We start from the raw sequence: 27,309 nt of genomic DNA on the forward strand, positions 1-27,309 counted from the left end.
GAAAGCGCAGCCCGGGGAAGGGCGAGTGGGGCTGCGGGCAGTGAGGGGGCAGAGCTCCTGTCCCGGTACCCATCCTGCCCTGCCAGCCCCGGAGGCGGGAGGCTGTTCCGCGGGGTGCGATGCGCCGGGACCGGCCCCAGCACCCGCGGGGCCACATCTCAGGGTCCCTCTGAGGCGGCCACGGTGGCCCAGGCTGGGTTGGGGCTGCTCGGGGGGGAGCCCCCCGGGGGAATGCCTCGGGCGCGGGGGCCCCGAGGGGACCTCGCGGAGCCTGAGCTCGGAGGGGACGCAGGCCCCGCAGCCTCCTCGCCGCGGCGGGCGGGGGCGGTCCCGGCGGCGGCGGCGCTGCGTCCCGGCGGCGGCGGCGGCGGCGCTCCCCGGGCTGTGGGCGGCGCCAGCAGCTCCCCGCCCCGCCAGCCGCCCGAGCGGAGCCGCCGCGGCCTGGAGCCCCATGCCGGGAGCTGGGCGCTGAGGGCGGCCCCGAGATGGGGATTCTCAGCATCACGGACCAGGTACCGCCCGGGACGCGCCCTCCCCGCCGCCCCTCGCCCGGCCGCGCGCTTACGCCAGCCCGGGGACGCGCGGCCTAGGCCGCGCCGCCGCCTGCGGGCCCGGCCGGGCCTGGCCGCCGCCCCAGGCCGCGGGGCCCCGGGGCCGCCGTTGGCTCGGGCCCCCCCCCTCCTCCCCGCCCCGGGCCGCTCCTCGCCGCGGCTGGGTGCCGCCAGGCTCTGCCGCAGCCCCGGGCCCGCCGCGCAGCAGCGCCGCGGCCGCGGGGCCCAGCGGGGCCCGGAGCCCAGCGCCGCCCGGAGCCCGGCGGGGCCCGGAGCCCAGGGGGGAGCAGAGCAGGACCCCGGCGGGGCCCGAAGCCCAGAGGGGAGCAGAGCAGGACCCCAGCGGGGCCTGGAGCCCAGCGGGGAGCAGAGCAGGACCCCGGCGGGGCCTGGAGCCCAGGGGGGAGCAGAGCAGGACCCCGGCGGGGCCTGGAGCCCAGCGGGGAGCAGAGCAGGACCCCAGCGGGGCCCGGAGCCCAGGGGGAGCAGAGCAGGACCCCGGCGGGGCCCGGAGCCCAGGGGGGAAGCAGAGCAGGACCGCAGCGGGGCTCGGAGCCCAGCGGGGAGCAGAGCAGGACCCCAGCGGGGCCCGGAGCCCAGGGGGGAGCAGAGCAGGACCCCGGCGGGGCCCGGAGCCCAGGGGGGAGCAGAGCAGGACCCCAGCGGGGCTCGGAGCCCAGCGGGGAGCAGAGCAGGACCCCGGCGGGGCCCGGAGCCCAGCACCGCCCGGAGCCCGGCGCCGCCGCGGGCAGGACCCCAGCGGACAGCCGCGGGGCCGCGGGCAGCGCAGCCCCCAGGGGGAATCCCCGAGCCGGGGACCCCTCTGCGCCGCCGCCGCGGGGGGGAGACCCCCGGGACCGGACCCCCGGGGCCGCTGCGCCTCTCGGTGCCGCCCCCGGAGTGTCCTCGCCGGGGCTCTGGGGGTGCGGGGTGCTGGCCTTGGGGACGATCCCGGGGAGCAGGATGTGGCCCCCCCCGCGGTTTGGGGGCGCCGATGGTGTGCGGGGGATCCCCGTCGGGGGTTGGGGACGCCTCTGGGGGGCAGGGGGGGTCCCCGTCGGGGGTTGGGGACCCTGCTGGTGCTGCAGGAGGTTTGGGGACGCCCCTGGGGTGCAAGGTGTCCCCCGCGGGGGGGTTGGGGACAGTTGTGGTCTCGCAGGTGCCCCGATCAGGGTTTGGGGGATCCCCCCCCCCCCCCCGTCGTCGTTGTTGGGGGGGGGGTCCCCATCACCTTCGGCTGTGCCTCTGGGGTGCAGGAGGTCCCCAGTGGAGACTCCGTGGTTGTGGGGTGACCCCGTGGGGGTTTGGGGACACCCCTGGGGGGGCAGAGTGTCTGTGGGGCAGGTTTTGAGGCAGCCCCCACCCCAGTGCCACCCCTGGGGGGGGCAGGAGGGGAGGGCTGGGGACAGGGTGGGCGCAGGAGGGGAAGGCCTGGGACAGGGTGGGCACAGGAGGGGAGGGTTGGAGACAGGCTGGGTGCAGGATGGCAGCAGTGGAGGTGTGAGGCCCAGGGTCTGCTGAAGGGTTGGGTGGCACAAGTCTCATTCTGCAGCCCCTGGGACCAACCTGGGTGAGGAGGAGAGCTCATCCTTTGGGTTCTACCAGGGCCTGTGAGCAGCAGGAGCTCCAGGCTGGGCTTTGCCAGGCTGGGCTTTGCCAGGCTGGGCTTTGCCAGGCTGGGCTGGGCACCTGGATGTCTCCTGGGGAACCCAAAGGTCTCCCTGGCCCCAGCAGCCACCAGCCTGCTGCAGGGGCCAGGGAGTTTCTCTGGCTGTGGCTGAAGCCCTGGGAGCTTTCCAGGGCATGATGGAGGCACTGGGAAGAGGCTGCCCAGGGAGGCTGTGGATGAAGCCTCCCTGGAGGTGGCTCAGAGGCAGCTTGGCTGAGGCCCTGTGGGACCTGGGCTGGTGGAAGCTTGGTGGTGAATGGAGCCACAGCCAGCTGGGGGCCAGGCACCAGTGGTGTGCCCCAGGGAGCAGTGCTGGGCCCCAGCCTCTTGAACATCTTCATTGATGGTCTGGAGGAGGGGATGGAGTCAGGCAGCAGCACATCTGCAGAGGGCACCAAGCTGGGGGCAGGAGTGGAGCTGGTGGAGGGTAGCAGAGCTCTGCAGAGAGACCTTTGCCAGGCTGGGCAGAGCCCAATAGGGTGGCACTGAGCAGGGCCCAGGGCCAGGGGCTGCACTTTGGCCACAGCAACCCCAGGCAGTGCTGCAGGCTGGGGGCAGAGGGGCTGAGAGCAGCCAGGCAGAGAGGGAGCTGGGGGTGCTGATTGACAGCTGCCTGAACAGGAGCCAGCAGTGTGCCCAGGTGGCCAGGAGGGCCAAGGGCAGCCTGGGCTGGGTCAGGAGCAGTGTGGGCAGCAGGAGCAGGGAGCTGATCCTGCCCTGTGCTCAGCACTGCTGAGGCCACAGCTGGAGTCCTGTGTCCAGCTCTGGGCTCCTCAGGGTAGGAAAGAGGTTGAGCTGCTGGAAGGGGTCCAGAGAAGGGCAACAAAGCTGGGGAGGGGTCTGGGGCACAGGGCTGGGGAGGGGTCTGGGGCACAGGGCTGGGGAGGGGGCTGGGGCACAGCCCTGTGAGGAGAGGCTGAGGGAGCTGGGGTTGCTTAGCCTGGAGAAGAGGAGGCTCAGGGGAGACCTCATTGCTCTCTCCAGCTCCCTGCAGGGAGGTTGTAGCCAGGTGGGGGTTGGGCTCTTCTCCCAGGCACCCAGCACCAGAACAAGAGGCCACAGCCTCAAGCTGTGCCAGGGGAGGTTCAGGCTGGAGGTGAGCAGAAAGCTCTTCCCAGAGAGAGTTGCTGGCCCTGGGGCTGTGCTGCCCAGGGGGGTGCTGGAGTCCCCAGCCCTGGAGGTGCTCAGGAGGGGCCTGGATGTGGCACTTGGTGCCATGGTCTGGGCATGAGGGCTGTGGTGAGAGGTTGGACTTGGTGATCCTTGAGGTCTCTTCCAACCTTGGTGACTCTGTGGCACTGTGGCACTGCCATGGCAGGGGGGCTGGAACTGGCTGATCTTCAAGGGGGGGTTGGGGACCAGCCGAGAAGTTCAGCCCTGCTCCCCTGCTGAAGACCCAAGCCCTGGAGATGAGGAAGCTGCTGGTGGGCTGGGGCCAGGCCCTGCCTGAACCAGGCTGGTGTGAAGCCCTGGGAGGTGCCCAGTGTGTGTGTGGGGGGGGCTTGCTGCTGACCTCCCACCCCCTGCCCCCCTTCTGACCTTGGCCTCTTGCCGCAGCCTCCTCTGGTCCAAGCCATCTTCAACCGTGACATCGAGGAGGTGAGGTCCCTGCTGAGCCAGAAGGAGAACATCAATGTCCTGGTGAGTGCTGCCCCCTTCCCTGCACCCAGGGCAGATGAGGCTGGAAGGAGTTGGACCACCCCTTGGAGACCCCCTCCCTCCCCTCCTTCTGGGGGTCCTAGGGGGTTGGCTTCTCCCTGGCCTCGAGCCGGCGGTGAGGAGCCTGGGGGTGGCCTTGGGTGGGGAGCAGACCCTGCTGAGGGAAGGGCTGGACCTTTCCCAGCTGCTTTGGGCTGCTCCCAGGGCTCAAAGGGATGGGTTGGGAGGGACCTTGAAGATCATCCTGGTCCTACCTCCCCCACCCTTGAAGGTCATCCAGTTCCAGCCTCCCCTCACCCATGAAGATCACCCAGTTCTAACCCCCCTGGGCCCAGGGCAGGGGGGTTAGAACTGGGTGATCTTCAAGGTCCTTGGATGATCTTCAAGGTCTCTGAGTGATCTTCAAGGTCTCTGGGTGATCTTCAAGGTCTCTGAGTGATCTTCAAGGTCCTTTCCAACCCATTCCTTGGCTCCCTAAAGGGCCTGCTCCCAACCTGGCCTTGTGGCCACCTCCACCGCTGCCACCTCGGGGCCTGCTCCTGCTGCAGGCTGCTGGATTGAAGCAGTTCTTCCCCTTCCCCATCCCCCCCCAAGACATCCCAAGAGGCTGCAGGCACTGGTGGGAGGTTGTCAAGGGGGGGTGGGGGGCAAGCTGGAGCTGGAGGGGGTCCTTGAGGTGCTGTGTGTCTCCCCACCCCCGGCCTCGCTCAGGACCAAGAGCGCCGGACGCCGCTGCACGCTGCTGCCTACGTAGGAGATGTTGCAATCCTTGAGCTCCTCATCCTGTCAGGTAAGGACCTCTTGAGCCCTGAAGGCATCTCCCTCACCTCCTCACACCTCCCCAGGTGGGGAGGGAAGAAGGTTTGGGTTCAGCCTCAGAGCAGCCAAGGGGGGAGGGAAGGCAGCGGAGCCTTAATGCTTCAGCCGCAGGAGCTCTTGGGAGCTGAAAGAGCCTTGGGCTGGGGGTCCTGGAGGCCCCTGGTGGCCTCTGCCCTCCAGCAGATGGAGTCCCATGGGTCTCCAGAAGGATCCAGCTTCCTCCCTCTGGCTCTTCAGAGCCTGGTCCTCACCCAAAGCTGCCTGCAAAGTCCTCTCCCACCCTCCCACAGCTCCACACAAAGTCCTCTCCCACCCCTACAGCTCCCTGCAGCCCTCTCCCACCCCCCCAGCTCCCTGCAGTCCTCTCCCACCCCCCCAGCTCCCTGCAGTCCTCTCCCACCCCCCCAGCTCCCTGCAGCCCTCTCCCACCCGCCCCAGCTCCCTGCAGCCCTCTCCCACCCCCCCCCAGCTCCCTGCAGCCCTCTCCCACCCCTACAGCTCCCTGCAGCCCTCTCCCACCCTTACAGCTCCCTGCAGTCCTCTCCCACCCCCCCAGCTCCCTGCAGTCCTCTCCCACCCCCCCAGCTCCCTGCAGTCCTCTCCCACCCCTACAGCTCCCTGCAGCCCTCTCCCACCCCCCCAGCTCCCTGCAGCCCTCTCCCACCCCCCCAGCTCCCTGCAGCCCTCTCCCACCCCTACAGCTCCCTGCAGCCCTCTCCCACCCCTACAGCTCCCTGCAGTCCTCTCCCACCCTTACAGCTCCCTGCAGCCCTCTCCCACCCCTACAGCTCCCTGCAGCCCTCTCCCACCCCTACAGCTCCCTGCAGCCCTCTCCCACCCCTACAGCTCCCTGCAGTCCTCTCCCACCCTTACAGCTCCCTGCAGCCCTCTCCCACCCCTACAGCTCCCTGCAGTCCTTTCCCACCCCCCCCCAGCTCCACCCCATGGCCTCTGCTGGCTGGGGGGTGGCTGGGGGGTGGCAGAGGGGCTGTGGGGCAGGCAGCAGAGGGTGACCTTGCTGTCCCTGTGCCTTGCCCCCCCCAGGTGCCAACGTGAACGCCAAGGACAGCGTCTGGCTGACGCCGCTGCACCGCGCCGCCGCCTCGCGCAACGAGGTCAGCTCCTGCCCGGGGCCCCCCTGCCCCCTCTGCCCCTGCTGGGCTGCTGCTGGCCTCCTGCCCCTGCCTGGGGGCTCCTGCCCCTGCCTGGGGGCTCCTGCCCCTGCCTGAGAGCTTCTCTGCCCAGCTGGGAGCTTCCCTGCCCCTGCCTGAGAGCTTCTCTGCCCAGCTGGGAGCTTCCCTGCCCCTGCCTGGGGGCTTCTGCCCCTGCCTGGGAGCTTCTCCAGGCTCCATCAGGTTGGGTTTGAGCTCTGCTCCTTCTGGCAGCAGGAGGTGGAGTGAATTTGTCCTTCTGCCCCTGCCTGGGAGCTTCCCTGCCTGCCTGGGAGCTTCCCTGCCTGCCTGGGAGCTTCCCTGCCTGCCTGAGAGCTTCTCAGGCTCCATCAGGTTGGGTTTGAGCTCTGCTCCTTCTGGCAGCAGGAGGTGGAGTGAATTTGTCCTTCTGCCCCTGCCTGGGAGCTTCCCTGCCTGCCTGGGAGCTTCCCTGCCTGCCTGGGAGCTTCCCTGCCTGCCTGGGAGCTTCCCTGCCTGCCTGAGAGCTTCTCAGGCTCCATCAGGTTGGGTTTGAGCTCTGCTCCTTCTGGCAGCAGGAGATGGAGTGAGTTTGTCCTTCTGCCCCTGCCTGGGGGCTTCTCCTCCTGCCTGGGGGCTTCTCCTCCTGCCTGGGGGCTTCTCCTCCTGCCTGGGGGCTTCTCCTCCTGCCTGGGGGCTTCTCCTCCTGCCTGGGGGCTTCTTCTCCTGCCTGGGGGCTTCTCCTCTTGCCTGGGGGCTTCTCCTCTTGCCTGGGGGCTTCTCCTCTTGCCTGGGGGCTTCTCCTCCTGCCTGGGGGCTTCTCCTCCTGCCTGGGGGCTTCTCCTCCTGCCTGGGGGCTTCTCCTCCTGCCTGGGGGCTTCTCCAGGCTCCATCAGGTTGGGTTTGAGCTCTGCTCCTTCTGGCAGCAGGAGGTGGAGTGAATTTGTCCTTCTGCCCCTCCCTGGGGGCTCCTCCACCTCCCTGGGGGCTCCTCCACCTCCCTGGGGGCTCCTCCACCACCCCGAGGCCTTCGCTGGGCTCCGGCAGGGCTGCGTCTGAGCTGTGCTCTGCTCTGCCCCCCTCCCCAGAAGGCTCTTCACCTCCTCCTGAAGCACTCAGCCGATGTCAACGCCAGGGACAAGTTCTGGCAGACCCCCCTGCACGTGGCTGCCGCCAACAGGGCCACCAAGTGCGTGGAGGCCATCGTGCCCCTGCTCAGCAGCCTCAACGTGGCCGACCGCACCGGGCGCACGGCGCTGCACCACGCCGTGCACAGCGGCCACCTCGAGGTAGGGGGCAGGGGGGGTATGGGGGGGGGTGGGGGGATGTGGGGGGGTGCAGGCCACTGCCTGGGCCCTTCAGCCTTGGTCTGGTTTGCTTTGAGTGGTCCAGGCTGGAAGGGGATCTCCAAAGAGTATCCAGTGTGACCCACCCCACCCAGCAGGCAGCAGGGCGAGGCCCAGGCTGGATCAGGCCCAGGCTGGAGGGGGTCTCCAAAGAGCATCCTGTGTGACCCCCCCTCCCCCAGCAGGCAGCAGGGACATCCCCCAGCTGCATCAGGCCCAGGCTGGAGGGGGTCTCCAAAGAGCATCCTGTGTGACCCCCCCCAGCAGGAAGCAGGGCCAGGCTGGAAGGAGTCTCCAAAGAGCATCCAGTCTGACCCAGGCAGGCAGCAGGGCCAGGGCCAGGCTGGAGGGGGTCTCCAAAGAGCATCCTGTGTGACCCCCCCAGCAGGCAGCAGGGCCAGGCCCAGGCTGGAAGGGGTCTCCAAAGAGCATCCAGTCTGAACCCCCCCAGCAGGCAGCAGGGACAGGTCCAGGCCTGGCTGCAGAGCTCCAGGCCTGGCTGCAGGGCTCCAGGCCTGGCTGCAGAGCTCCAGGCCTGGCTGCAGAGCTCCAGACCTGGCTGCAGGGCTCCAGGCCTGGCTGCAGGGCTCCAGGCCTGGCTGCAGGGCTCCAGGCCTGGCTGCAGGGCTCCAGGCCTGGCTGCAGGGCTCCAGGCCTGGCTGCAGAGCTCCAGGCCTGGCTGCAGGGCTCCAGACCTGGCTGCAGAGCTCCAGGCCTGGCTGCAGGGCTCCAGACCTGGCTGCAGGGCTCCAGGCCTGGCTGCAGAGCTCCAGGCCTGGCTGCAGGGCTCCAGGCCTGGCTGCAGGGCTCCAGGCCTGGCTGCAGGGCTCCCAGGGAGGTCTTTTGGCAGAATCTCCTCTCTGGCTCTGCTCTCAGTGCATCTCTGGATGCAGCCCAGGCTCTGATTTGCCTTCTGTGCTGCAGGCTCACCCTGCCTGCTCCTGGCCAGCTTCAGCAGCCCAAAGTCCTTCTCCTCAGGGCTGCTTTCTGTCCCCTCCTCCCCCAGCCTGCACTGACAGTGAGGATTGTTCCAGGCCCCTGCCCTTGTTGTGGCTGAACCTCAGCAGGTTCAGCTGGGCACCACCTCTCCAAGGTCCCTCTGGGTGCCCTCCTGTCCCTCTGGTGCTGCCTGCACCCTGCTGCTGGTGTGCCCAAGCTCCTTGGCTGGGCCTTGTTCACCTTGGGTGCTCTCCTCCTGCTCTAGATGGTCAACCTGCTGGTGAACAAAGGGGCCAGCCTCAGCACTTGTGACAAGAAGGACAGACAGCCCAGCCACTGGGCAGCTTTCCTGGGTAAGGTTTGGCTGCTCCTGGGGGAATCTGCTGGGGGGGGTGGGGGGAGGGAGCACTTGGAAGAGGTTGGGCAGAGAGGCTGAGGGTGCAGCTTCATCCCTGGGGGTGTTTGGAAGGGAGGTTGGGTGAGGGCCTGAGCAAGGTGAGGGAGGGTGGAGCAGCTAGGGGAAGGTTGAAGATCATTTAGGGGAGGGTTGAGGAGCAGCTAGGGGAAGGTTGAAGATCATTTAGGGGAGGATTGAGGAGCAGCTAGGGGAGGAAGGGTTGAGGAGCAGCTAGGGGAGGGTTGAAGAGCATTTAGGAGAGGGTTGAGGAGCAGCTAGGGGAGAGCTGAGGAGCAGCTAGGGGAGGGTTGAGGATCATTTAGGAGAGGGTTGAGGATCATCTAGGGGAGGAGGGGTTGAGGAGCATCTAGGGGAGGAGGGGTTGAGGAGCAGCTAGGGGAGGGTTGAGGAGCAGCTAGGGGAGGGTTGAGGAGCAGCTAGGGGAGGGTTGAGGAGCAGCTAGGGGAGGGTTGAGGATCATCTAGGGGAGGAGGGGTTGAGGAGCAGCTAGGGGAGGGTTGAGGAGCAGCTAGGGGAGGGTTGAGGAGCAGCTAGGGGAGAGCTGAGGAGCAGCTAGGGAAGGAAGGGTTGAGGAGCAGCTAGGGGAGGGTTGAGGATCATTTAGGAGAGGGTTGAGGATCATCTAGGGGAGGAGGGGTTGAGGAGCAGCTCGGGAAGGGCTGAGGAGCAGCTAGGGGAGGAAGGGTTAAAGATCAGCTAGGGGAGGGTTGAGGAGCAGCTAGGAGAGGAAGTGTTGAGGATCATTTAGGAGAGGGTTGAGGAGAAGCTAGGGGAGGCTTGAAGATCATCTAGGGGAGGGCTGATCTTGGAACTAGATGATCTTGAAGGTCCCTTCCACCCCACCCCACCCCACGCCATCGATCTGACTCTTCCTCCGCTCTCCCTGCTCCGGATCCGCCTTCCAGGGCAGGGAGCCTCCCCAGCTCTCTGCTTCTGGGGGTGGTCTCACTGCTGCCTCCTTGCCCAGGCCATTTGGAAGTCCTGAAGCTGCTGGTGGCCCGTGGAGCTGATGTGATGTGCAAGGACAAGAAGGGCTACACCCTGCTGCACACGGCGGCGGCCAGCGGCCAGATCGAGGTCGTGCGGCACCTGCTGAGGCTGGGAGTCGAGGTAGGAGCTCCACAGCTCTCAGCAGGGTGGCCCTGGGCTGCAGCCAGGCTGGGGGCAGCACCAGGAGGAGGTAGGACCAAGGTGGGAGGCTGAGAACCAGCCAAGGTCTCAAAAGAGGTTGGAGCTCAGTGGGGCTTGGGCTCTTTTCAGGCACAGCGAGTTGGGGCTTGGGCACCGTGGCCTCTGAGGGTCCCCTTCCAACCCAAGGCTGAGAGGAGGCAGCCTCAGGTTGGAGCAGGGGAGCTGCAGCTTGGCCCTGAGGATCAGTTCCTTCACTGAGAGGCTTCTCAGGCCAGGCAGGGAGGTGCTGAAGTCACCAGCCCCTGGGGGGCATGGTGCTGAGGGCCACAGCTTGGTGGTGTCTTAGCAGCTTGGGAGCTCCAGGGCTTGATTGACCTCCAAGGGCTCCTCCAACCTCCCCAGTCCCACAGTTCCATGGTGCTGGTGGAGCTTGAGCTGAGCCTGCAGTGTGCCCAGGGGGGCAAGAAGGCCAAGGGCAGCCTGGGCTGGGTCAGGAGCAGTGTGGGCAGCAGGAGCAGGGAGCTGATCCTGCCCTGTGCTCAGCACTGCTGAGGCCACAGCTGGAGTCCTGTGTCCAGCTCTGGGCTCCTCAGGGTAGGAAGGAGGTTGAGCTGCTGGAAGGGGTCCAGAGAAGGGCAACAAAGCTGGGGAGGGGTCTGGGGCACAGGGCTGGGGAGGGGTCTGGGGCACAGCCCTGTGAGGAGAGGCTGAGGGAGCTGGGGTTGCTTAGCCTGCAGAAGAGGAGGCTCAGGGGAGACCTCATTGCTCTCTCCAGCTCCCTGCAGGGAGGTTGCAGCCAGGTGGGGGTTGGGCTCTTCTCCCAGGCACCCAGCAGCAGAACAAGAGGACACAGCCTCAAGCTGTGCCAGGGGAGGTTCAGGCTGGGTGTTAGGAAGAAATTCTTCCCAGACAGAGATTGGCCTTGGGATGTGCTGCCCAGGGGGGTGGTGGAGTCCCCATCCCTGGAGGTGTTTAGGAAGAGCCTGGATGAGGCACTTGGTGCCATGGTTGAGTTGATTGGATGGTGCTGGGTGAGAGGTTGGACTTGGTGACCTCAAAGGTCTTTTCCAACCTGGTTAATTCTCCTCTTCTCTTCTCCCTCTCTTCTCCCTCTCTTCTCCCTCTCTTCTCCCTCTCTTCTCCTTCCCTCTCTTCTCCTTCCCTCTCTTCTCCTTCCCTCTCTTCTCCTTCCCTCTCTTCTCCTTCCCTCTCTTCTCCTTCCCTCTCTTCTCCTTCCCTCTCTTCTCCTTCCCTCTCTTCTCCTTCCCTCTCTTCTCCTTCCCTCTCTTCTCCTTCCCTCTCTTCTCCTTCCCTCTCTTCTCCTTCCCTCTCTTCTCCTTCCCTCTCTTCTCCTTCCCTCTCTTCTCCTTCCCTCTCTTCTCCTTCCCTCTCTTCTCCTTCCCTCTCTTCTCCTTCCCTCTCTTCTCCTTCCCTCTCTTCTCCTTCCCTCTCTTCTCCTTCCCTCTCTTCTCCTTCCCTCTCTTCTCCTTCCCTCTCTTCTCCTTCCCTCTCTTCTCCTTCCCTCTCTTCTCCTTCCCTCTCTTCTCCTTCCCTCTCTTCTCCTTCCCTCTCTTCTCCTTCCCTCTCTTCTCCTTCCCTCTCTTCTCCTTCCCTCTCTTCTCCTTCCCTCTCTTCTCCTTCCCTCTCTTCTCCTTCCCTCTCTTCTCCTTCCCTCTCTTCTCCTTCCCTCTCTTCTCCTTCCCTCTCTTCTCCTTCCCTCTCTTCTCCTTCCCTCTCTTCTCCTTCCCTCTCTTCTCCTTCCCTCTCTTCTCCTTCCCTCTCTTCTCCTTCCCTCTCTTCTCCTTCCCTCTCTTCTCCTTCCCTCTCTTCTCCTTCCCTCTCTTCTCCTTCCCTCTCTTCTCCTTCCCTCTCTTCTCCTTCCCTCTCTTCTCCTTCCTCTCTTCTCCTTCCCTCTCTTCTCCTTCCCTCTCTTCTCCTTCCCTCTCTTCTCCTTCCCTCTCTTCTCCTTCCCTCTCTTCTCCTTCCCTCTCTTCTCCTTCCCTCTCTTCTCCTTCCCTCTCTTCTCCTTCCCTCTCTTCTCCTTCCCTCTCTTCTCCTTCCCTCTCTTCTCCTTCCCTCTCTTCTCCTTCCCTCTCTTCTCCTTCCCTCTCTTCTCCTTCTCTCCTCTCTCCCCCTCAGATTGATGAGCCCAACCTCTTTGGGAACACAGCCCTTCACATTGCCTGCTACATGGGGCAGGATGCAGTGGCCAACGAGCTGGTCAACTATGGAGCCAATGTCAACCAGCCCAACGAGAAGGGCTTCACCCCCCTGCACTTTGCTGCTGTCTCCACCAACGGAGCTCTGTGCCTGGAGCTCCTGGTCAACAACGGCGCCGACGTCAACTTCCAGGTCTGCCTGCCTCTGCCCCTGGGGGAGGAGGGCAGCAAAGGGCAGCTCCTCCTGGGGCAAAGGCCCTTCTGACCTCCAGGTGGTTTCTCCTTGTTCCCTTCCCCTCCCTTCCTCCCCTGCAGAGTAAGGAAGGGAAGAGTCCCCTGCACATGGCTGCCATCCACGGACGGTTCACGAGGTCGCAGATCCTCATCCAGAACGGTGAGGGAGGCCTTGCCCTGCCCTTCCAGCCTGCCCTGGGCCCCCAGGGGTTGCTTGCTCAGAGGGTTTCAGAGGGCTACCACAGTCAGGCAGATCCACTCAGCCTTCTTCTGCCCTGGAACCCCAGGGGTTGCTTGCTCAGAGGGTTCCAGAGGGCCCCCACGGCCAGGCAGATCCACTCTGTGCTCAGAGGGGCCTGTGACTGGTGGTCCTGCGCTGCTTAGGGGGTGGCTGGTGGCCCCATGGTGCTCAAAGGGGCTGTGTTTGGTGGCCCCATGGTGCTTAGGGGGTGGCTGGTGGCCCCATGGTGCTCAGGGAGCTGTGGCCCCATGGTGCTCAGGGAGCTGTGGCCCCATGGTGCTCAGGGAGCTGTGCCCCCATGCTGATGGCCTCATGGTGCTCAGGGAGCTGTGCCCCCATGGTGCCCAGGGAGCTGTGCCCCCATGCTGGTGGCCTCCTGCTGCTCAGGGGAGTGGGACCAGGGCCCCTGTGCCTCCCCCTCGAGGGCAGCCAAGTGCAGAGCAGGGAGCTTGGAGTTCCTGCCAGGTCAGAGCTGCTGGGACCAAAGCAGCTTCCTGGGGCCCCATCCAACCCGAAAGCCAATCTCAGGAGAGGGCTGCAGGCCTGGCAGCCCCCCTGAGGCTGCAGCTGGAGCCCTCCAGGGGTGGAAAGATCTCCTGGTGGGGCATGGGGGGGGGGTGGATGGCAGGGCCCAGGCCTGCAGCGCCCTCGGCTCGGGGCCGGGGGAGAGGTCCCCCGCAGGGCTCTCCTCCCAGGGCTCCCTTTGCCCTTCCCCTGCAGCCCCGGGGCTGAAGAGCCTCCAGTGCTTGGCTGGGTGGCTGAGGTGGGGATGTGGGGGGTGGGGGAGGAGGCTGGGGGGGTGGGAAGGGCTCTGCCAGAGGAGGCTTTGGGCGTCCCTCCCGCAGGCAGCGAGATCGACTGCGCCGACAAGTACGGCAACACGCCGCTGCACGTGGCGGCCCGCTACGGCCACGAGCTGCTCATCAGCACTCTGATGACCAACGGTGCTGACACTGCAAGGTGAGCAGGCCCTCAGCCTCCCCTTCCTCCTGCATGCCCTCAGCCTCCTCTTCCTCCTGCATGCCCTGCTGGGCCGGGGAAAGGCCCCTGGAGCTCACCCAGCCTGACCTCGTGCCGGCGGGCTGCCCGCGGCGCCGTGCCCGGCCGAGGGGGAGAGGGGTTGGAGCCTCACAGCCTCAGAGTCCCCCAGCCTCACAGCCTCAGAGTCCCCCAGCCTCACAGCCTCAGAGTCCCCCAGCCTCACAGCCTCAGAGTCCCCCAGCCTCACAGCCTCAGAGTCCCCCAGCCTCACAGCCTCACAGTCTCACTGCCTCCCAGCCTCACTGCATCACAGCCTCACAGCCTCAGAGTCTTACAGTCTCACAGCATCACAGTCTCACAGCCTCATAGTCTCACAGTCCCACAGCATCAATCTCACAGCCACACAGCCTCAGAGCCTCAGAGCCCCACAGCCTGACAGCCCCACAGCCTCCCAGCATCACAGCCCCACAGCCTGACAGCCTCCCAGCATCACAGCCTCACTGCATCACAGCATCAGAGCCTCAGAGTCTCACAGCCCCACAGCCTGACTGCATCACAGCCTCACAGCCCAAGTCTCACAGCCTCACAGACCTCCCAGCATCACAGCCCCACAGCCTGACAGCCTCCCAGCCTCACAGCCTCCCAGCCTCAGAGCCTCCCAGCATCACAGCCTCACAGCATCACTGCATCACAGCCCCACAGCCTGACAGCCTCCCAGCATCAGAGCCTCACAGCCTCAGAGTCTCACAGCCCCACAGCCTGACTGCATCACAGCCTCACAGCCCAAGTCTCACAGCCTCACAGACCTCCCAGCATCACAGCCTCACTGCCTCCTTGGTGGTCTTGACCAACCACCAAGGTGTGGTGGGGGCCTCCAAGGTGTGATGGAGGCCTCCAAGGTGTGCCCCAGGCCTCCAAGGTGTGATGGAGGCCTCCAAGGTGTGCCCCAGGCCACCACGGTGTGATGGAGGCCTCCAAGGTGTGATGGAGGCCACCAAGGTGTGATGGAGGCCTCCAAGGTGTGCCCCAGGCCACCACGGTGTGATGGAGGCCACCAAGGTGTGATGGAGGCCACCAAGGTGTGATGGAGGCCACCAAGATGTGCCCCAGGCCTCCAAGGTGTGATGGAGGCCTCCAAGATGTGATGGTGGCCACCAAGATGTGCCCCAGGCCACCAGGATGTGATGGAGGCCACCAAGAGCTGCCCCGAGCCACCCCACCCCCATTTCCAGCCTCAGCCCCCCTTCCCTGTGCCATGTTCTGGGGCTCCCCCATCCTCCCAAAGCCCTCTGGGTGCTGTTTTGGAGGAGGAGGAGGAGGAGGCAGGGGGCCAAAGCCTCCCCAGTGCCCCCCAGCTGGGGCTGGGGGGGGAGGGTCTGGAGGCAGCGCTCCGGCGGCGCCAGCTCGGGGCGGGGGGGGTGGGGGGAGGCTCTGCAGCCCTGGCACCCCCCAGGAGCTGGGGCTGGAGGGGTGGAGGAGCTGCTTGGTGGCCCTGGGGGGGGGCCTGGGGCCTCCTCCTGAGCCCTCCTCTCTCCCTGGCAGGCGTGGGATCCACGACATGTTCCCTCTGCACTTGGCTGTTCTCTTTGGGTTCTCAGACTGTTGTCGGAAGCTGCTTTCCTCAGGTGAGTTGCAGCTGCTGCTGCAGAGGGCAAGGAGCTGCTTCTCCCTCCCCTCCAACCCCCCCAAAGGTGTAGGAGAGGGAACAAAAGTTGCTCCACACAGGACTGGAGATGGATTGGGGAACTGAATGGAGCCCTGGCTGCTCCATGGCCTGGCAGGAAGTTCCTCTCCAGCTCTCCCAGAGCTGCTTTCAGGCCCTGGAAGGCTTCTCCTGAGGTCCCTCTGGTGCCTGCAAGCTGAGCAGTTCCCAGCCCTCATCCAAAAGGCTTCAGATCCTGGGTAGCCTCTGGCCAGGTCTCCCCAGCTTGGGCTTAGCAAAAGCTTCACCCAGCCAACGTGGGCCCAAAGCTGGCAGCCAGGCACCAGTGGTGTGCCCCAGGGAGCAGTGCTGGGCCCTGTGCTCTTTAACATCTTCATTGATGATCTGGGTGAGGGCATTGACTCCATCAGCAGTGAATGTGCAGCTGACACCAAGCTGGGGGCAGGAGTTGATCTGCTGGAGGGCAGAGAGGCTCTGCAGAGGGACCTGGGCAGGCTGGGCAGATGGGCAGAGGCCAAGGGCAGGAGGTTGAACACAGCCAAGTGCCAGGGGCTGCACTTTGGCCACAGCAACCCCAGGCAGAGCTACAGGCTGGGGGCTGAGAGCAGCCAGGCAGAGAGGGACCTGGGGGTGCTGGTTGATGGTAGGCTGAACATGAGCCTGCAGTGTGCCCAGGCAGCTAAGAGGCCCAATGGCATCCTGGCCTGCATCAGGAACAGTGTGGCCAGCAGGAGCAGGGAGCTCATTGTGCCCCTGGACACTGCACTGGTTAGGCCACACCTTGAGTCCTGTGTCCAGCTCTGGGCCCCTCAGGTTAGGAAGGAGGTTGAGCTGCTGGAAGGTGTCCAGAGAAGAGCAACAGAGTTGGTGAGGGGTTTGGAGCACAGCCCTGTGAGGAGAGGCTGAGGGAGCTGGGGTTGCTTAGCCTGGAGAAGAGGAGGCTCAGGGGAGACCTCATTGCTCTCTGCAACTCCCTGAAGGGAGGTTGCAGCCAGGTGGGGGTTGGGCTCTTCTCCCAGGCAGCCAGCACCAGAACAAGAGGACACAGCCTCAGGCTGCACCAGGGGAGGTTCAGGCTGGATGTGAGGAAGAAGTTCTATACAGAAAGAGAGATTGGCCTTGGGATGTGCTGCCTGGGGAGGTGGTGGAGTCCCCATCACTGGAGGTGTTCAGGAGGAGACTTGCTGGGGTGCTGGGTGCCATGGGTTAGGTGGTGTTGGATTGGTTGAGGGGTTGGACACAATGATCTTGAAGGTCTCTTCCTACCTGGTTTATTCTATGTATTCTGTGTATTCTAAAGCTGTCCCCCTCAGGCCTTGGTGCCACCAGCACCTCCCTCCCTCCCCACCCTGTGCCCAGCCCCAAGCTGCACAGAAGGAATTGGCTCCCCCAGGGCCAAGCCAGGCTGCAGACCTCCTCCACAAGAGGCTGGGAGCAAAGAGAGAGGGAGGAAAAGGCAGCAGCTGACTCTGCAGCCCCAGGTTGGAGAGGGAAGAGAGGTGCAGGCTGAGGGGAAGGAAACCACAGAATGGAGCTCAGGGCTGGAAGGGAGCTCAAGGCTCAGCCAGCTCCAACCCCCTGCCATGGGCAGGGAGCCCTCACACCACAGCAGATTGCTCACAGCCACCTCCAGCCTGGCCTTGGGACACCTCCAGGGATGAGGAGGAGGCTTCCACCACCTCCCTGTGCCAGGCTCTCACCACCCTCCTGGGGAACAACTTCTTCCTCACAGCCAATCTCAGTCTCCCCACTTCCAGTTCTGCTCCATCCCCCTCAGTCCTGTCCATTCCAGACAGCCTCCAAAGTCCCTCCCCAGCTTTCCTGCAGCCCCCTGCAGCCCCTGGGAGGCCACCAGAAGGTCTCCTGGGAGCCTTCTCCTCTGCAGCCTGCACAACCCCAACTCCCTCAGGCTGTGCTCACAGCAGAGCAGCTCCAGCCCTCTGCTCCTCCTGCTGGCCCTGCTCTGGACACCTTCCAGCCCCTCCAGAGCCTTCCTGGAGCAGAGGCTGCAGAGCTGGCCCCAGAGCTGCAGGGGTGGTGTGAGCAGAGCGGAGCAGAGGGGCAGAATCCCCTCCCTGGCCCTGCTGGCCACACTTCTGCTGCTGCAGCCCAGGCTCTGCTTGGCTCTCTGGGCTGCGATCCCAAAGCTTCTCCTTGCCCGGCCTCCACCTCCTGGGCTTCTCTACTCCCTGCTCTGCAGTTAAGCCATCCCAGGTCTTAAACCCAGAAGGCTGCTGGAGATGAGGACAAGCCCAAGAGGCCCTCTCCTTGACCCCCTTTCTCCTTGTCCCCCCTCCTCTCTCCTGCAGGTCAGTTGTACAGCATCGTGTCCTCGCTGAGCAACGAGCACGTCCTGTCCGCCGGCTTCGACATCAACACCCCTGACAACCTGGGCAGGACCTGCCTCCATGCTGCTGCTTCTGGAGGGTGAGCTCCTTCCCACACCCTTCCCACCTCAGAAAGGTCCTCCAGACATCACAGAATCACAGCATCACAGAGCTGTCAGGGCTGGAAGGGAGCTCAAGGCTCAGCGAGTTCCAACCCCGCTGCCCCGGGCAGGGAGCCCTCACACCACAGCAGGTTGCTCACAGCCACCTCCAGCCTGGCCCTCAGCACCTCCAGGGATGAGGCTTCCACCACCTCCCTGGGCAGCCTGTGCCAGGCTCTCACCACCCTCCTGGGGAACAACTTCCTCCTCACAGCCAATCTGAGTCTCCCCACTTCCAGTTCTGCTCCATCCCCCCCAGTCCTCTCCCTCCCTGACAGCCTCCAAAGTCCCTCCCCAGCTCTCCTGCAGCCCCCTGCAGCCCCTGGGAGGCCACCAGAAGGTCTCCTGGGAGCCTTCTCCTCTGCAGCCTGCACAACCCCAACTCCCTCAGGCTGTGCTCACAGCAGAGCAGCTCCAACCCTCTGCTCCTCCTGCTGGCCCTGCTCTGGACACCTTCCAGCCCCTCCAGAGCCTTCCTGGAGCAGAGGCTGCAGAGCTGGCCCCAGAGCTGCAGGGGTGGTGTGAGCAGAGCGGAGCAGAGGGGCAGAATCCCCTCCCTGGCCCTGCTGGCCACACTTCTGCTGCTGCAGCCCAGGGTGTGATTGGCCAGGCCAGCCCAAGCCCCTCCAGCCAAGCCCCAGGGCTCAGCTCAGGCAGGCTGCACAGGGGAACTCAGCTAGGTTGGGTCAGAAGAGCTCCAAACCTCTCCTGGGCAGTTCTAGGCCTCCAGCAGCCTCACACCAAAGAGGTTTCTCCTCCTGAGGGCCAGTTTGTGCCCCCTGCCCCTTGGCCTGGGCACCACTGAGCAGAGTCTGGCCCCAGCCTCTTGCCCCCCACCCTTTAGCCCTTGCTGAGCACTGCTCAGATCCCCTCTGGGGCTGCTCTCCTCCAGGCTCTCAACCTTTGCTCCTCACAGAGCTGCTCCAGGCCCCTTCAGCATCCTCACAGCCTCCTCTGGAGTCTCTCCAGCACTTCCCTGCCCCTCCTGAACTGAGGGAGCCCACAACTGGTCCCAGCCCTCTCTGGGCAGCCTGCTCCAGGCCTCCAGCAGCCTCACACCAAAGGATTTTCTCCTCCTGCTCAGGTGGCACCTCCTGGGTGCCACTTTGTGCCCCTTGCCCTGGGCACCACTGAGCAGAGTCTGGCCCCAGCCCCTTGCCCCCCTCCCACCCTTTAGCTCCTGCTGAGCACTGCTCAGATCCCCTCTGGGGCTGCTCTGCTCCAGGCCTCCAGCACCTCCACACCCAAGCAGCTTCTCCTCATGCTGAGGTGGAACCTCCTGGGGTCCCCTTTGTGCCCTCTGCTCACTGTCCCATCACTGGGCACCACTCAGCAGGGCCTGGCACCTCCATCCTGACCCCTCAAGTGTTGGGGGGGGGGGACCTTGATCAGGTCCTCCCTCAGCCTTCCCCACACTCAACAGCCCCAGGGCAGGGACCAAACTCTCACCTCCCTTCCTCTTCTCCCAGCCACCAGCAGCCCAGCACCGTGTGTTGGGCAGGATTGGACCTCTGGGTGCTGCTCCTGCCACTCAGTGCCCTTGCAGAGAGTCCCTCCCCAGCTCTGCTGGAGCCAGCTCCAGGCAGCCTCCTCTGAAGGTCTCTCTGGAGCCTTCAGGCTGAACATTTGCAGCTCTCTGATCTCCTCTGGAGCCTCCTCACCTTGGGGCCTGCAGGGTGGGAAGCAGCAGGGGCATGGGGGCAGGGAGCTGTCCCTGCCCTGGCTGTGCCTGGGAGGGCTTTGGTTGGCTCTGGGGCCCTCCTGAGCTGCTCCTGACTCCTCTTTTCTCCCTCCCCAGGAACGTTGAATGTCTTAATTTGCTGTTGAGCAGTGGTGCTGACTTGAGGAGGAGAGACAAGTTTGGGAGGTAAGGCTGAGGTGGGACCTGCCAGCAGCTTGAGAGGGCTTCCTGCAGCCCTGGGGGGCACAGAGCCTGCCCCTGGGGTGGGACACTCAGGGTATGGATTGGGTTGGAAAAGGCCTCCCAAGAGGGTGGAGTCCAACCTCAACCCAACCCAGCCCCAGTGTGGCCCCAAGTGCCATGGCCCCAAGTGCCAGCCAGGGCCACAGGTTGACCTCCAGGGATGGAGACTCCTCCCTGGGCAGCCTGGGCCAGGCTTACAGAACCCTTTGAGTGAAGAAGTTTCTCCTCATGCCCAACCTGAGCCTCCCCTGGGGCCCTCTGAGGCCATCTCCTCTGCTCCTGGCCCTTGGCCCAAGAGCCCAACCCCCCCCCTGGCTCCAGGCTCCTCTCAGGCACTTGCAGGGAGCCAGGAGGTCTCCCCTCAGCCTCCTCTCCTCCAGCCTCAACCCCAAACCCTTCCCTGGCTTGCAGGCCCTCCTCTGGCCCAGCTGCAGCTCCTCAGTGTCCTTCTGGCAGGGGGCAGCCAGGACTCCAGCTGTGCCCTCCCCAGTGCCCATCCCCTGGGGACAATCCCTGCCCAGCTCCTAGGGACCTGTGTGGTGTCTGCTGCTGCTTCCTTCCCCCTGGAGCAGCTCAGCTCTGCCTCTCCCCTCAGCTTCAGGGTTTTGGGGGGCCAGTTTGCTGCCTTGCTGCTGGGTGGTTTGGTCCCTGCTGGCTGCTCCAGGTCCCCTCCTGCCCCTCCACCTTGCAGGACTCCTCTGCACTACGCAGCTGCCAACGGCAGCTACCAGTGCACAGTGACCCTGGTGACAGCAGGAGCCAGCATCAACGAGGCTGACTGCAAAGGCTGCACCCCCCTGCACTATGCTGCTGCTTCAGACACCTACAGGAGGTCAGCAGGGGGCTTGGGGGCACCAGCTCCTGGCTGCCAGGCCTGGGGGGGGTGGCACAGGGCGGGGAGGTGGCACCAAGCTGGGCAGCGATGCTTGGCTGAGGCCTGGCTGGCACCCAGCAGGGCTTGGTGGGCAGGGGGCACACAGCAAACTGAGCAGGTTGAGAGGTGGCAGCCAGCTGGGCAGTGATGCTTGGCTGCCCCCTGGCTGGCACCCAGCAGGGCTTGGTGGGCAGGGTGGCACACAGCAAACTGAGCAGGTTTGGCTCACTTCAGAGGTGCCAGGCTTGGAGGTGGGTGGCACACGGTGGGGTGATGGCACCCAGCTGGGCAGTGATGCTTGGCTGAGCCCTGGCTGGAGGTGGTGGCACACAGTGGGGTGGTGGCACAGGTTGGAGAGGTGGCACTCAGTTGAGCCCTGGCTGGCACCCAGCAGGGCTTGGTGGGCAGGGGGCACACAGCAAACTGGGCAGGTTTGGCTCACTTCAGAGGTGCCAGGCTTGGAGGTGGTGGCACAAGGTTGAGAGGTGGCACTCAGCTGGGCAGTGATGCTTGGCTGCCCCCTGGCTGGCTCCCAGCAGGGCTCTGGGGGGAGGGGGGCACTGTGGTGGTGGGGGGCACTCAGCCATGTGCCCAAGTTTTGCCCTGCAGAGCTGAGCCTCCTTCAGGAAACAGCCACGAGGGTGATGAGGAACCTCTGAAAGAGTCGAGGCTGAAGGAGGCTTTCTTGTGAGTGGCCCCCAGCCCCCACCCCCTTGCCCCCCTCCCCAGCCCCCACCCCCTTGCCCCCCTCCCCAGCCCCCTCCCCCTTCCCCTCCATCCCCAGCCCCACTCCTCCTTCCCCTCCATCCCCAGCCCCCTCTACTCCTTTGCCCCCTTCCCCATTCCCCTTCCCCCTTTCCCTCCTTCCCCATTCTCCTTCCCCTCCATCCCCAACCCCCCTACCCCTTCCCCTCCATCCCAGCCCCCTACCCCTATCCTTCCATCCCCAGCCCCTCTGCCCCTTCCCCTCCATCCCCAGCCCCCTGCCCCTTCCCCTCCATCCCCAGCCCCACTCCTCCTTCTCCTCCATCCCCCTGCCCCTTCCCCTCCATCCCCATCCCCCTGCCCCTTCCCCTCCATCCCCAGCCCCACTCCTCCTTCCCCTCCATCCCCCTACCCCTTCCCCTCTTCCCCATTCCCCTTCCCCCTTTCCCCCCTTCCCCATTCTCCTTCCCCCTTCCCCTCCATCCCCAGCCTCCCTATCCCTTCTCCCCCATTCCCAGCCCCCCTTCCCCCTTCCCCCCCAGCCCCCCCATCCCTTCCTCCCTCTCCCCCCTGCATCCTCCAGGCCTCCTCCTGCTGCCTGCAGCAGAGCTCTGAGCTGCTCCCTGCCCTTCACCTCCTGCTCCTCAGTGCTCAGCAGGGCTCTGCATGGCCCAAGATCCATCTGGGGAAGGGGAGGGGGGGTGGTGGGGAGGTGTCCCCTTTCTGCCCCTCTCCTGATCCCTGCTCTCTCTCTCTCCTGGCAGCTGCTTGGAGTTCCTGCTGGACAATGGTGCTGACCCTTCCCTGCGGGACAAGCAGGGCTACACTGCTGTGCACTACGCAGCTGCCTACGGCAACAGGCAGAACCTGGAGCTGGTGAGAGCTGGGACCCCCTGGCAGCTCAGCTGGCTCCAGCCACCCTGGGAGCCCCTGGGGCTGCCCTCCTCACCCCCCCTGGCAGCTCAGCTGGCTCCAGCCACCCTTGGCAGCTCCTGGGGCTGCCCTCCTCACCCCCGCTGGCAGCTCAGCTGGCTCCAGCCACCCTTGGGAGCCCCTGGGGCTGCCCTCCTCACCCCCCCTGGCAGCTCAGCTGGCTCCAGCCACCCTTGGGAGCCCCTGGGGCTGCCTTCCCCACCCCCCCTGGCAGCTCAGCTGGCTCCAGCCACCCTTGGGAGCCCCTGGGGCTGCCCTCCCCACCCCCTGGCAGCTCAGCTGGCTCCAGCCACCCTTGGGAGCTCCTGGGGCTGCCTTCCCCACTCCCCCTGGGAGGTCATCTAGTTCCAGGCCCCCTGCCTGGGAGTCTGCTCTGCAGCCCATGGAGGGGGCTTGGAACGAGGTCATCCTCAGCCTGCCCCTGGGTGCTCCCCAGCCCTGCCCCTGGGTGCTCCCCAGCCCTGCCCCTGGGTGCTCCCCAGCCCTGCCCCTGGGTGCTCCCCAGCCCTGCCCCTGGGTGCTCCCCAGCCCTGCCCCTGGGTGCTCCCCAGCCCTGCCCCTGGGTGCTCCCCAGCCCTCCCCTGGGTGCTGTGATCAGATCAGGCTCTGTGCAGCCTGCCCCTGCTGGGGGATGTCTCTGCTGACCTCTCAGGGCCCTTCCAGCCCAGCCCATTCCATGTCCCTCCTGCCTGGGGGGCTCTGGAGGTCTCTCAGGGTGATGCTTTCTGTGTCCTTGCTCTTGCAGCTCCTGGAGATGTCCTTTAACTGCCTGGAGGATGTGGAGAGCACCATTCCAGTCAGCCCTTTGCACTTAGCTGTGAGTGGCCTGGGCCAGCCCCAGGGCTGGTGCTGGCTTCTTGGCTCCCTGCAGCTCCACACCTGCTTCATTCTCCTTCTCCTCCCCCTTCTCCCCTTTCTCCTTCTCCCTCCCCCTCCTTCTCCCTCCCCCTCCTTCTCCCTCCCCCTCCTTCTCCCTCCCCCTCCTTCTCCCTCCCCCTCCTTCTCCCTCCCCCTCCTTCTCCCTCCCCCTCCTTCTCCCTCCCCCTCCTTCTCCCTCCCCCTCCTTCTCCCTCCCCCTCCTTCTCCCTCCCCCTCCTTCTCCCTCCCCCTCCTTCTCCCTCCCCCTCCTTCTCCCTCCCCCTCCTTCTCCCTCCCCCTCCTTCTCCCTCCTCCTCCTTCTCCCTCCCCCTCCTTCTCCCTCCCCCTCCTTCTCCCTCCCCCTCCTTCTCCCTCCCCCTCCTTCTCCCTCCCCCTCCTTCTCCCTCCCCCTCCTTCTCCCTCCCCCTCAGGCCTATAATGGTCACTGTGAAGCCCTGAAGACCCTTGCTGAAACCCTGGTGAACCTGGATGTGAGGGACCACAAGGGGAGGACAGCTCTGTACCTGGCCACCGAGAGAGGCTCCACCGAGTGCGTGGAGGTCCTCACCAGCCACGGAGCCTCTGCCCTGGTCAAGGAGAGGAAGAGGAAGTGGACTCCTCTCCATGCTGCAGGTGAGGAAGGCTCAGAGGGGGCTGGGCTGGGGGAGGCACAGAGAGATGGGGTCTGTGCAATGGGGACGGGGGGAAGGGAGCTTGGAGGTCCTCTGGGTGCAGCCCCCCTTGGGGGTCCTCTGGGTGCAGCCACCCTTGGGGTCATCTGGGAGAGCTGGGAGCAGGGCTGGGAGCAGAGCAGAGCTGGGAGCAGGGCTGGGAGCAGGGCTGGGAGCAGGGCTGGGAGCAGAGCAGGGCTGGGAACAGAGCAGGGAGCAGGGCTGGGAGCAGAGCAGGGCTGGGAGCAGGGCTGGGAGCAGAGCAGAGCTGGGAGCAGGGCTGGGAGCAGGGCTGGGAGCAGGGCTGGGAGCAGGGCTGGGAGCAGAGCAGGGCTGGGAGCAGGGCTGGGAGCAGAGCAGAGCTGGGAGCAGGGCTGGGAGCAGGGCTGGGAGCAGGGAGAGCAGAGCTGGGAGCAGGGAGCGCAGGGCTGGGAGCAGGGCTGGGAGCAGGGAGAGCAGAGCTGGGAGCAGGGCTGGGAGCAGGGCTGGGAGCAGAGCAGGGCTGGGAGCAGAGCTGGGAGCAGAGCTGGGAGCAGGGCTGGGAGCAAGGCTGGGAGCAGAGCAGGGCCGGGAGCAGGGCTGGGAGCAGGGCTGGGAGCAGGGCTGGGAGCAGAGCAGGGCTGGGAGCAGGGCTGGGAGCAGGGCTGGGAGCAGAGCTGGGAGCAGAGCTGGGAGCAGGGCTGGGAGCAGAGCAGGGCTGGGAGCAGAGCAGAGCCGGGAGCAGAGCTGCTGCCTCCTCAGCCAGCCCTGGACGACCTTTGGGGGCCTTGGTGGGCCCAGAAGCAAAGGAGTGAGGACCACCTTTACTCCAAGGAGGGGTGGCCAGAAGGCCTTGGCCTGGCTGGTGACTTCTCCTTCCCTCCTGCCCTGTGCCCAGCTGCCAATGGCAACACAGACTCCCTGCACCTCCTGATCGACAGCGGCGAGCGAGCAGACATCACCGACGTGATGGACGTCCACGGCCAGTGAGCGCCGCGGGGGCCCTCACGGGGGGGAGGGTCCTCATGGGCTGGCCTGGGAGGGTCCTCATGGCCTGGGAGGGTCCTCATGGGGTGGGATGGGAGGGTCCTCATGGCCTGGGAGGGTCCTCATGGCCTGGGAGGGTCCTCATGGGGTGGGATGGGATGGTCCTCATGGCCTGGGAGGGTCCTCATGGCCTGGGAGGGTCCTCATGGGCTGGGGTGGGATGGTCCTCATGGCCTGGGAGGGTCCTTATGGGGTGGGATGGGATGGTCCTCATGGCCTGGGAGGGTCCTCATGGGGTGGGGTGGGATGGTCCTCATGGTGGGGGAGGGTCCTCATAGGCTGGGATGTGCCTCGTGGCCTTGGATGGTCCTCATGGGTTGGATGTTCCTCATGGGATGGTCCTCATGGGGTGGGAAGGTCTTCATGGGTAGATGGTCCTCATGGCCTTGGATGGGCCTCATGGGTTGGATGGGCCTCATGGCCTTGGATGGACCTCATGGGGTGGGATGGGCCTCATGGCCTTGGATGGGCCTCATGGGGTGGGGTGGGATGGGATGGTCCTCATGGCCTTGGATGTATGGATGTTCCTCGTGGGGTGGTCCTCATGGGGTGGGAAGGTCCTCATGGGTGGATGGTCCCCATGGCCTTGGATGGGCCTCATGGGATGGTCCTCATGGCCTGGGATGTGCCTCATGGGGTGGGGTGGTCCTCATGGCCTTGGTTGGTCCTCATGGGATGGGATGTTCCTCATGGGGTGGGATGTTCCTTATGGGGTGAGATGGTCCTCATGGGATGGATGGTCTTCATGGCCTTGGATGGGCCTCATGGGATGGATGGTCTTCATGGCCTTGGATGTGCCTCATGGCCTTAGATGGTCCTCATGGGTTGGGTGTTCCTCATGGGGTGGGAGGGTCCTCATGGCCTTGGATGGTCCTCATGGGATGGGATGTTCCTCATGGGGTGGGATGGTCCTCATGGGGTGAGATGGTCCTCATGGGATGGATGGTCTTCATGGCCTTGGATGTGCCTCATGGCCTTAGATGGTCCTCATGGGGTGGGATGGGATGGGATGGTCCTCATGGGTTGGGTGTTCCTCATGGGGTGGGAGGGTCCTCATGGCCTTGGATGGTCCTCATGGCCTGGGATGTGCCTCATGGGATGGATGGTCCTCATGGGGTGAGATGGTCCTCATGGATTGGATGTTCCTCATGGGCTGGTGTGGTCCTCATGGGATGGATGTTCCTCATGGCTTGGATGTGCCTCATGGGATGGATGGTCCTCGTGGCCTTGGATGGTCCTCATGGGGTGGGATGGTCCTCATGGGGTGGATGTTCCTCATGGCCTGGGATGGTCCTCATGGCCTTGGATGTGCCTCATGGGTTGGATGCTCCCTCATGGGCTTGGATGTCCCTCATGGGTTGGATGCTCCCTCATGGGCTTGGATGTCTCTCCTGGGGTTGGCGTTCTGGTGTGGTTGGCTGCTCCCCATGGGGCTGGTTGGTCCTCAGTGCTGAAGATCTGCTGTGCCTGGGCCACTTGGAGCTCTTCAGCTCCCACCCCTCCCCACAGGACCCCCCTGATGCTGGCCATCATGAATGGCCACGTCGACTGTGTCCACCTCCTGCTGGAGAAGGGCTCCACGGCCGACGCGGCCGACAAGAGGGGGAGGACAGCCCTGCACCGAGGGGTGAGTGAGCCCAGGGGGCCTGCAGCTGCTCCCCACCCCCCTGGGCTGGGGCAGCAGGCTGGAGGGGGCAGAAGACCCCAGGGAAGGAGGAGGAGGCTCAGGGGATGGGCTGGGTTGGAAGGGACCTTGAAGAGCATCAAATGGAAGGCTGAGGATCAGCTGGGGGGAGGCTGAGGATCAGCTGGGGGAAGGTTGAGGATCAGCTGGGGGGAGGTTGAGGATCAGCTGGGGGAAGGTTGGGGATCAGCTGGGGGAAGGTTGAGGATCAGCTGGGGGAAGGTTGGGGATCACCTGGGGGAAGGTTGAGGATCAGCTGGGGGAGGTTGAGGATCACCTGGGGGAAGGTTGGGGATCACCTGTGGGGAGGATGAGGATCAGCTGGGGGAAGGTTGGGGATCATTTAGGGGAAGGTTGAGGATCACTTGTGGGGAGGATGAGGATCAGCTGGGGGAAGGTTGGGGATCATTTAGGGGAAGGTTGGGGATCAGCTGGGGGAAGGTTGAGGATCACCTGGGGAAGGTTGAGGATCACCTGGGGGAAGGTTGAGGATCCTCCACTAGCCTAGGTTGCTCAAGGCCTCATCCAGCCTGCCCTTGACCATCTCCACCCTCCCTGGTCAGCCTCTTGCCCTCTCCCCCCAGCCCTCCCCCACCAAGGACCTCTCTTCCCCTTCCCCTTTCCCACGGAGCAGCCAAACCTGCACCCGGCTCAGACCTCTGAGGTCTCTCCCAACCTGCAGGAGGTGGAAGTTGGGTCCTTGAGCTCCTGAGGTGGTTGACCCTTGCCTCTTTTGGCCCTCCCCCAGGCTGTGACAGGCTGTGAGGACTGCTTGGCTGCTCTGCTGGACCACGATGCCTTTGTCCTCTGCCGGGACTTCAAAGGCAGGACCCCGATCCACTTCGCCTCAGCCTGTGGCCACCTGGAGGTGCTGAGGACCCTTCTGCAGGCTGCCCTCTCAACTGACCCCTTGGACTCCGTGGTGGACTACAGTGGCTTCTCACCCATGCACTGGGCTTCCTACAGTGGTGAGGAGCTGCTGGTGGGGAGGAGGAGGAGGAAGGGTAGAGGAGGAGGAGGAAGGGTAGAGGAGGAGGAGGAGGAAGGGTAGAGGAGGAGGAGGAGGAAGGGTAGAGGAGGAGGAGGAGGAAGGGTAGAGGAGGAGGAGGAAGGGTAGAGGAGGAGGAGGAAGGGTAGAGGAGGAGGAAGGGTAGAGGAGGGGGAGGAAGGGTAGAGGAGGAGGAGGAGGAAGGGTAGAGGAGGGAG

The 27,309-nt window shown here is 65.1% G+C and overlaps 2 protein-coding genes across 2 annotated transcripts in view; both read left to right on the forward strand.

Moving 5' to 3' along the window:
- The first annotated feature begins 409 nt into the window (after positions 1–409).
- Positions 410–13,260, forward strand: LOC104298194 (serine/threonine-protein phosphatase 6 regulatory ankyrin repeat subunit C). The gene is made up of 10 exons (XM_054177484.1): positions 410–512; positions 3,778–3,861; positions 4,591–4,669; positions 5,743–5,813; positions 6,917–7,117; positions 8,379–8,466; positions 9,499–9,641; positions 11,802–12,014; positions 12,137–12,215; positions 13,142–13,260. Exons 1-10 carry the CDS (start codon positions 486–488, stop codon positions 13,258–13,260), a joined length of 1,104 nt encoding a protein of 367 aa, XP_054033459.1. The 5' UTR covers positions 410–485.
- Positions 13,261–22,606: 9,346 nt separating this feature from the next.
- Positions 22,607–27,309, forward strand: part of LOC128899106 (serine/threonine-protein phosphatase 6 regulatory ankyrin repeat subunit C-like) — a 4,928-nt gene continuing 225 nt past the window's right edge. Inside the window, exons 1-5 of the mRNA XM_054177343.1 lie at positions 22,607–22,681; positions 23,154–23,355; positions 24,271–24,358; positions 25,929–26,046; positions 26,852–27,085. Coding sequence (XP_054033318.1) covers positions 22,619–22,681; positions 23,154–23,355; positions 24,271–24,358; positions 25,929–26,046; positions 26,852–27,085 — 705 coding nt within the window. The 5' untranslated portion in view covers positions 22,607–22,618. The remainder of the gene's footprint in view (positions 22,682–23,153; positions 23,356–24,270; positions 24,359–25,928; positions 26,047–26,851; positions 27,086–27,309) is intronic.

Source organism: Dryobates pubescens, chromosome 40 (genome assembly GCF_014839835.1).
Source record: "Dryobates pubescens isolate bDryPub1 chromosome 40, bDryPub1.pri, whole genome shotgun sequence".
NCBI classification, from domain to species: Eukaryota; Metazoa; Chordata; class Aves; order Piciformes; family Picidae; genus Dryobates; species Dryobates pubescens.

What these genes read in the sequence shown, in the direction of transcription:
- LOC104298194 (XM_054177484.1), top strand. Translation starts at nt 486, where the DNA reads ATGGGGATTCTCAGCATCACGGACCAG. An exon ending in TGAGCTCCTCATCCTGTCAG is followed by an intron (nt 4,670 to 5,742) that starts GTAAGGACCTCT and finishes TGCCCCCCCCAG; the next exon opens with GTGCCAACGTGAACGCCAAG. An exon ending in GCAGATCCTCATCCAGAACG is followed by an intron (nt 12,216 to 13,141) that starts GTGAGGGAGGCC and finishes TCCCTCCCGCAG; the next exon opens with GCAGCGAGATCGACTGCGCC.